Below are 9397 nucleotides of genomic sequence, written 5' to 3'. Positions count from 1 at the left end.
TGTGTCCGAGTGTGTCTGTGGTGTGAGTCTCTGTGAGTGTGTGTGTCTGTGTTTCTCTGTGTGTGTGTCTGTGGTGTGTGTCTGTGGTGTGTGTCTGAGTGTGTGTCTGAGTGTGTCTGTGGTGTGAGTCTCTGAGTGTGTGTGTCCGTGTGTCTCTGTGTGTGTGTCTGTGGTGTGAGTCTCTGTGAGTGTGTGTGTCTCTGTGTGTGTCTCTGTGTGTGTGTCTATGGTGTGTGTCTCTGTGAGTGTGTGGTGGTTGAGGGAAGGAGTGAATGTTGAAAACCGCAGCGTGGCTTGACCAGTAGCCAGGTTAGTCTACACTCCGCACGATCTACGTGGCTTGGACTAACTGGAGGCCTGGCTCTGCTGGTGCTCAGATGCGTGACCTCCGTAATTCCTCCCGGCAGGCCTCTGGCGGGAAGGAGGCCGACCTTACACTCATTAGAGGAGCCTGACTAATTGTTACAAGACCTTGTGCAGAACTGAACTTGCGCGCCCTGAAAACCTAGTTAGAAGTCGCCGTGACAACAGAGAGTTTTCGCGTGCTGTGCCGCCGTCCCCGTCCCGTAGGGGCCTTCCTGTGCTCGTAGTGACAGATTGACAAGAGAGCCTGGCCCGAGAGCAGGGCTGACTCGCCCGTCCTGCCTGTGAGGGGCGGCCAGGAAACATGGAATCCGAGTCGCCTCTGTCCTTGTTTGGTGGCCGCATGCCGACTGAGTGCCACCTCGAAGTCGGTAACAAGGACAGGCTGGAGCACGTCGGCCAGGCACGCCCGGAGGAAGCGGATCCCACGTGGCTGACCAGGGTCTGAGTCCAAGCCCCAGCGGCCTGAAAAACACTCCAGGTGCATACCCAGGATCCTGACGCAGGGGAGCACTGGAGGATAAAGAATTGCAATGTGTGGGGCTGGCAGGCGGTGTGGTGGGTAAGGGTGCTGGACCCCACGTGACCGAACGTAGTTCGAATCCTGGACCTGGTGGCTTGCTGGCTTGCTTTCTCACTTTCTCTCTCTCTTTCTTGCTTTCTTTCTCTCTCTCTCTCACTCTGTCCCTCCCTGGTCAAAATTTAAAAAACAATAAATAGATAAATAAAAGTTAAATAAAATAATTATTTAAAACAAATTAAAACAAAAAGATCATGATGTGACCAGCTCTGCAGAGGGGGGGTGCTCCCCTCGCCATGCATGCACGCATGTCCTCTGGCATTCAAAAGAGAAAGAAGACGACGACCATCATCTTTAAACAATTCCACTTGTTTTGATTTGTCAGCTTGGTACTATACAAACTTTTGGGAAAGATGTTCCACATTCCTAAAATATCTACGTAATACTCCTAAAAAGAAATAGCATCGCTGCTTTAGGTGAGGCGCTAAACCCACAGGCACTGGCATGGAGGCAAGCGGAGAAATTCGAAGCACTTGCTTTATTTATGGTATTTCTCTGGCGGTGAGCCAAGGTATTTTCAACAGGGAACTCCAGGCTCCGCCAGAGCTGTTTGCTCGCCTCACGGAGATGATAACTAACCGCGCACAGCGTGGAGTTACCCAGCTGCGGAAAGGAACGGGCACAGGCAGCAGAGGGTGCCATCAGGGAAGGGGACTTCCTGACCGGCCTGTGGCCATCCCACCACCCTGGAGAACGGCCACACGCTGAGAGTGACTGTGGCCTGGTGGCCCACAGCCGAGGGAACTGTCCCCACTCTGGGATCATCTTTATTATTATTTTTTATTTGCCAGAAGGTGTATGCACTCACCAGAGAGAGAGAGAGAGGGAGAGAGAGAGAGAGAGAGAAAGAGAGAGAGAACTTTCCAAGGGGAATGGTCAGCCCTTCTCCTCCACTGTTCCTTCCTTTCGGGATTTTGGGCATGCACACACATGTTCCCGGCATGTTTCTCAGGCTGCTGGGTCCCAGACTCGAACCACATAGTTGACCAAGTGGAATCCAGCTACCTTAATGACCAGATGTCAGGCTGGCCCAGGGACGTCGGCTCACAGTCCGCGGCAGTCGGCACCACACCCAGGGCTGCTTTTGTTCTTGGGTGCTTTAAGTAAGTGGGTTCTGGTTGCCGGACAGTGTCACACACGAGGGCTTCAAAATGCGTCTCCTTAGAAATGTAAGGTTTGAAGGGACCAGCAGTTGGTGTAATGGCTATGTCACTGGACTCCCATGTAGTTGACCGCGGTTTGAGGCCTGGACCCAGTAGCTTAAACTCATGCCGGGCGTGTGTGTGTGTGTGTGTGTGCCTAAGATCCCGAGAGGAGAATGGAGGAGAAGGGATGTGGCATGGCCATCCCCCCTGGAGGGCAATTTCTCTCTCTCTGTCTCTCTCTGTCTTTCCGGCGAGTCCATGCGTCCTATAGCAACAACCTCTGCAAAAAAAAAAAAAAAAAAAAAATCAAAATTTCAAGGCCTGCAGGTGGCATTGTGGTCAAGGTGCTGGACTCCCACATGGCCAACCACCATTCAAGTCCTGGATTCAGTGGCTGAAAACTCATGCCGGCTGTGTATGTGCCCCAATCCTAAGAGGAGAACCGAGGAGAAGGGATTGGGGCATGGCCGTCCCCCTGGGGGTGATTTCTCACATTCTCTCTCACTGTTTTTCTTTGTCCCTCTCTGGTGAACATACACGTCCTATGACAACAACCTTAAAAAAAATCAAAATGTTCATACTTCATAAAGTAAAAAAAAATAAGATGAGAAGGAAAGTGACAAAGGGGAATATATAGTTTTTACAATACATGTGATGAACGAAAACGTTTTAGTCTTAATATACAGACAATAAAAAGGTACTTGTCCCACTTCAAATATGAGCAAAGAATATCAAGAAACAACTTAGCGGGCAGCAGGTGGCACGGTGGCCGGGGCGCAGGGCTCCCACACGGCGGCTGTGGCCCCAGTCCTGGACACAGTGGCTCGCTTTCTCACTTTCTCTCTCTCTCTCTGTCTGGTGAGTGTGCATGCCCTGTAGCAAATTTAACAAAAAAAATAAATAAATAACTCTTTACAAACAAAAATAAACAGTTCAGCAGCGGAAGAAATTTAAATGACAAATGAACTCTGAAAAATTGTTTATTCTTCTTGATTAAAAAAAGTAAATCTGATACCCTTTTCACCTAGTGGACCTACCAAACACAGATACGATCATACCCCGTGTTGGAGGGGATGGAGAGGCGAAGATATTTCCCTAAAGGGAAGTACTGAGGAGATGTAACTTGTAAGCAGTTGCCAAGGAAGAGGGGTAATTTGGCAGTGGGCTGTGATTACACACACTCTGACCCAGCTGTTCTCCTCGAGAACTTTAGGTCAAGGTGACAATGAAAAGTACGCAAAGATCTAACGAGAACATAATAAATAAAAACTAAAAAACCCCAAAACAGCCCAAACGTTGAGCCGTAGGCTTTGGCTCAACATTTCCTTTGATCTAGTCAGACAGTGGAATGCGGTGTAGCCACTAAAAATGTGTTACATATTTATTAGCAGGAATTAATGTTGACGTGTGAATGTGAGTGAGAAAAACATTACAGAGCGCGATGTATATAATTGGACCCCATTTTTGTTTTGTTTTGTTTTGTTTGGGGTGGGGAGAGAGTTTTGCTATAGGGCACGCACGCTTACCAGAGAGACGGAGAGAGACAGAGAGACAGAAAGTGAGAAATCATCCCTCAAGGGGCGTGGTCACACCACAATCCCTTCTCCCTCATTCTCCTCTTGGATGCTGGGCACGCACGCACCAGATTCAGAACCGCACTCGGCCATGTGGGAGTCCAGCACCCCAATCAATACGCCACCTGCTGGCCCCGACCACATTCTTGTGCATCAAGAACATTCAGTCCCCCTTGGTGTCTGTGGGGTTGCTTCAAGGACCTGCTGTGGATTCCAAAACTCATGGATGGTCAAGACTCCTATGGAAGACGGAGCAGTATTTATATACCGGCTCCCCACACCCTGCTGTGCATTTTAAATCATCTCGAGCTTATTTATAATACCTGACACAGTGTAAATGCTGTTACGGCCTCAGTTTGTTTGTTTGTCTGTCTGGTATAGGGTATGTGCGCTCACTGGAGAGAGGTAGAGAGGGAGAGAAAGAGAGAAGTCACCCCCCAGGGGGATGACCACATCACAATCCCTTCTTTTCCACTCCCCTTCGGGATTTCGGGCACACAGACACGAGCCTCCCCGTGTGAGACTCGAACTGTGCAGTTGACAATGTGGGGTACAGCCACCTTTTTTTTTTTTTGAGAGAGAATTTTACTATAGGGTATGTGTGCTTGCCAGAGAAACAGGAAGCGAGAAACCCCTACCCCGGGGGATGGCCATGCCGCAATCCCTTCTCCTCCATTCTCTTCTCAGGATTTTGGACACGCACGCACACGCGCCTAGAGTGAGTTTTAAGCTGCCAGGTCTGGGACGTAAACCATGGTTGATTATGTGTGAGTCCAGCGACATAACCATTATGCCATCTGGGGATCCAGCCCCCTTAGCCACTAGTTGGCCACTGTATTGGATTTTTATTTTAATTTTTTAAAAAATATTTTTAAGTTGATTTATTTCTTCCGAGAGAGAGAGAGAGTACCCTCAGCAGGGCCCTTGGGCTGCAGTCTGGCCCCAACTCAGCCAGCCCAGGCTGTAGGGGGAGGCCCCGAGAGGGGACACTGGACCTTCCCCTGGGGGCGCAGCATCGCGGAGTGCTGTTACCCCGTGCCCGGCCGGCCCGCGCCGGCGTTCAGTCTGCACGTGGCTGAATCCGTGGCGCAGAGCCCGTGGGTACAGAGGGCCGTCTGTGTATCATTATAACACAATGTTCCTGGGGCAGTACATAGTGAGGTGCGAGTGTAGTGAGATGCGGGTGTTACTCCTCCTCCGTCTTCTCTGATTTTTCAACAATGAATATGACTTGGCCTTATACGAGCGAAAGTCTCAAGTCACGTCATTAGAGGAATAAATGTTGAGCACATGTCTTTCTGGCGAGCGCACGCGCCCTATAGCAAAAAAATCCTTCGGAACAAAAACAAATGTCATGTGCTCTTTTCTCTCCATAATGTGGGGCCCGGTGAGTGTGTAACAGCCCACGGGGATCTGGAGGTGTCTTCTCAGTGTCATTTAGAATTTAGTCATCGGGGCCCAGCAGGTGGCGGGGACTCTCAGGTGCTCATGAAGTCCTGGACCCAATGGCTTGGAGCTCACGCCGGGCGCGTGTGTGTGTGTGCCCAAGATCCTGAGGAGGATGGAGGAGAAGGGACTGCGGCGTGGCCATCCCCCCTGGGGAGTGATTTCTCACTTTCTCTCTTTCTGTATCTTTCTGACTCTCTCTGGTAGTGGGCCCTATGGCAAAAAGCTAAAAAGAATTCAGTCATCCGGCATCTCAGGGTGTCCGACTACGGATGAGCACAAACGCATTGGCCATGACAGTGCTGTTGGCTAACGGGGCTGTCTCCCTAGGGTGGAGGTCTCTGGGCTGCCCGCCTCCTCTGTGGCCTTGTCTCCAGGTGGTGGGCACTGGAAGCACATGTGCAGCAGTTGGGCCCACTCCCGACGTGTGCTCAGCTGGAAGGGGTCCAGTGACATAGCCATTATGCTAACTGCTGGTACCCACATAGACATTTTTAAGGTGATTTGGCATGTATGCATCACAAACAGGGTTAGGCTTCATTCAGCGGGGCCTCCAGCTCGTGCCCCCCCCCCCCCCGACACCAGTGCGGGGAGGGGTGTTGGAGGAGAGGCAGGGGTTAGTTCTTGGTGTCCCTAGATTCCCTCCTCCAGGATCGAATGTAGAATTCAAGCCGCCCTCGGTCTCCACGAGCGTGGGGGCCCTGTGGCTTCCCGAGTCACCCCCTTGCTGGAAGTATACCACCATTCTGGCTTATCTTTGTTTTTCCTCTCTTTGCAGCGACAATGAATCGTAAAACAGGTGGTGCTAATGTCTTCCCAGAGAAGCAGCCCCTGGGGAGCCTGCCCGGCCTGCCAGTGGAGGATGAAGAGGAGGACAGGAATTTAATTCATTGCAAATCTGTGCAGACGCAGAACCCTGGCTGGTCCTTCCAGGCCCACTCTCCCCAGTGACGGCCTCACCTGGACTAGGAGTGTTGGGAAAGGCCTGGCCGCTGGTCCTGCCTCCTGTGCTGGGCAGAAGGGGCCACGCCCTGTGCTCAGGGCTGGTCAGGGGTCTGTCCCTCCTCCCAGCCAGGCCCAGCCGCCAGGCACCCTGGGTCCCTCCTCAGGGCTTCAATCGGGAGGCCCTTTTCCACCCCGCTTTCCTTGGATCCTGTCTCAGATTACTCAAGCCGGCAGGCGGGTGCACGGCATTGGGCGGGACCTTTCCTCCGGGAGAGATGGTGCCACGGAGAAGACAGCAAGCAAAGTGAGAGTGTCAGCGTCTATGCTGTCCCGGGGCTGGTGGCGGGTTTTCAGCTGCAGAGACATCGCAGTGAGCGTCTGCAGCCCTGAGAACATGACAGGCTGGGACCCAGCCAGGCCCGGTCACTCTTGGGGACACCTCGGAGAAACCAGGACTCCTCAATGAGAAAGCAAGCGTTTTCCTTCTCATCTGAGATCACATGGGCCGGGTGCCGGTTCCCTAAAGCCCGCGCTTGTCCTCCAGCCTCCTCGGCACCGGCACCGGTTAGAGCTGCCGCTGGCTGTCCTCTGCCTCGGAACCTGTAGACCAGGAAGCGGGTCTGCCTGTGCTGTGCCACGCTGGGACAAGCCAGGACGTCACCGGTCCATCGGGGACGACATTCTGTGCAGTCCTTGTTGACATCCCTGTGCTAAAAGCAGCTGCGTGAAAGCAGAGTGCCCGATCCAGCCCGCTCACCACGCACCCGCATGTCACCCTTCCTCTTCTTCCAGCCTTCAAAGCAAATTAGCAAGTTGGGAGCCCTGGGCTCTCTCAGGACACCTGGTATTTTATTCCAAGAAAGAAACAAAGAATGGAGACTTGTTTGTTTTATTCTGCACATATAAACCGAGGGGAGCCGAGGTAACCAAGCATTTGGGGCTGAGTTGCAGGCTTGTGTTTGAAAGGCTGCTTTTTGCATCACAAAACGGCTGCTGTTTGCCTCTCTCTTGCCCTCTGGGATCCCTTTAACAGGCACTTGGCTTCTAAATTATGCTGATAACATATATATTTGGCGATAGGGAGCACGCGCGCTCCAGAGAGAGACAGGGAAAGTGAGAAGTCACTTCCAGTGCTGCAATCCCTTCTCGTCCATTCTCCTCTTAGGATTTCGAGCACATGTGCACACGTGCACTCAAGCCACCAGACCCAAACTGCAGTTAGCCAAGTGGATCCAGTGCCTTGACCTCTATGCCCCCTGCCTGCTCCTGACTTTGCAATGCTTTAAAGATACATATGATACTGTGTTCTTATACATTTTAAGCAAACTAATAGCATTGCCTTGCCAAACTTCTCAGGAAAGTCGTTTAAATGTATATGTAAAAATAATCCTTTGGGGACCAGCAGTTGGCGTAATGGCTACGTTGCTGGACTCCCATGTAGTCAACTGTGGTTCGAGTCCCAGACCCGGTGGCTTGAACTGACGCCAGGCGCATGTGCGTGCGTGCCCAAGATCCCGAGAGGAGAATGGAGGAGAAGGGATTGCGTTGTGGCCATCCCCCCGGGGGGTGTTTTCTCGCTTTCTGTCTCTCTCTTTCTGGCAAGCGCAGGTACCATATAGCGGAATCCTCTCAAAAAAAAAAAAAAAAAAAAAAAAAAAAAAAAAAAAAGAAAGAATAAGAAAAAGAAAAAAGAAAAGTAATCCTTTGTAATCCTAAACGCAAGGTTGGGACTCCTCTCCAGGAAGGCCTCACTATCTACGCAGGACACACCACCCGTTCTGCACTGACACCCCAGGTGGCCGGTTTGCTGATTACTGGTTCTGGCGCTGCAAGCGGATTTTTTTTTTTTTTTTAAGTTTTGCTCTATGGCACATGTGCTCACCAGAGAGAGACAGAGAAAGAAAGATGGAAAATAAGAAAGCCCCCCTCCCCAGGGGAGAGAGCCATTCCACATTCCCTCCTCCTGCACCCTCCCGTTGGGATTTTGGGCACCCACAGGATTCCCAAGCCTCCGAGTCCGGGGCTCAAAGCCTGTGGGATCCAGCGCCTTAACCACCCTGCCACCTGCTGGCCCCATGGGTGCTTTTAAAAGATGCTCTATTAGTTTCTTTTGGTTGTTTAAACCACCAATTTCCACCCTCTCTTGCAAAAGGCCTTATGTCGCGTTAACATAAAACGTGGGTTTGCGTTCAGCCCCCGTCAGAATCGGTACGAGTTCTGAACCTAGCAGCGGGGTGAGCCCTGGCTTCACACTGGGAAGGCTCTGCTGAAACTGGGGGGAGAACACTGAAATGTCTGCTGAATTAAATGAACACACGGGTCTTTTGCACTCAAAAGACACCCGATGAATTCCAGGGCTCCTCTTGATAGCTGACAGGCGGTGAGCAGCAGCTTGCTCCGAGACGCCTTTCTGTGATGGGACGAGCTCCGAAGCCGCTGTGGTTGGTGCAGGGGCCGCCATGGTGCATAGCCAGGCAGCGTCTGCCTGAGTCACTGGTGCCCTGCTCAGCGCCTGGCATTGCCTCGACGCTGCATTTATTTGTCTTTTAGTCCTCTTGGGCGTTGTTTTGAGTTTGTTTTCAGCCCTGTTACCTTTTCTCAATAGTATGTCATGTTCATGAAAAGCAGGTCTGTACAATGAAGTAAAATCGAGTATTTATGAAATCTGCACGTGCCCTAAGCTTTCATTTCGTTTTGTTTTGTTTTGCTATAGCGTGCACTCACCAGAGAGAGGGAGAATGAGAGTCACCCGCCCCCCCAGGGGGATGGCCATGCCGCAATCCCTTCTCCTCCAGTCTCCTCTCGGGATTTTGGGCATGCACACACACGCGCCCGGTGTGATTTTCAAGCTGTTGGGTCTGGGGCTCGAACCACGAAGTCGGCCATGTGGGATCCGGCACCTCTACCCCCATGCCACCTGCCGGCCCACATGCACTAAGCACTTTTAAAATGATATTTTAGGGCCCAGTAGGTGGTGTGGTAGTTAGGGTGCTGGGCTCCCACATGATCGACTGCAGCTTGAGTACGGACCCAGCAACTTGAAACTCACACTGGCCATATGTGTGTGGGTGCCCAAAATCCAGAGAGGAGAGTGGAGGAGAAGGGACAGTGGCGTGGCTATCTCCCCCGCCCCCCAAGGTGATTCTCACTTTCTGTCTCTCTCTGTCTCTCTGGCAAGTGTACATGCCCTATGGCAAAAAAAAGAAAGAAAGAAAGAAAGAAAGAAAGAAAGAAAGAAAGAAAGAAAGAAAGAAAGAAAGAAAGAAAGAAAGAAAGAAAGAGAAAGAAAATGATATTTAAGAAGTTATATTTGGGCGGTCGTGTTGCACAGTGGTCAGGCAAGA

At 51.4% G+C, this 9397-nt stretch overlaps 1 protein-coding gene across 1 annotated transcript in view; it reads left to right on the top strand.

Moving 5' to 3' along the window:
* Positions 1 to 7537, top strand: part of TMEM154 (transmembrane protein 154) — a 58854-nt gene extending 51317 nt beyond the window's left edge. Inside the window, exon 8 of the mRNA XM_006150315.3 lies at positions 5887 to 7537. Within this exon, the coding sequence (XP_006150377.2) occupies positions 5887 to 5902 (16 nt within the window). The 3' untranslated portion in view covers positions 5903 to 7537. The remainder of the gene's footprint in view (positions 1 to 5886) is intronic.
* The last annotated feature ends 1860 nt before the right edge of the window (positions 7538 to 9397 follow it).

This window comes from Tupaia chinensis, unplaced genomic scaffold (assembly GCF_000334495.1).
Source record: "Tupaia chinensis unplaced genomic scaffold, TupChi_1.0 Scaffold000283_1, whole genome shotgun sequence".
Taxonomy (NCBI): Eukaryota; Metazoa; Chordata; class Mammalia; order Scandentia; family Tupaiidae; genus Tupaia; species Tupaia belangeri.
This window is presented reverse-complemented; position numbering and strand designations above follow the sequence as displayed.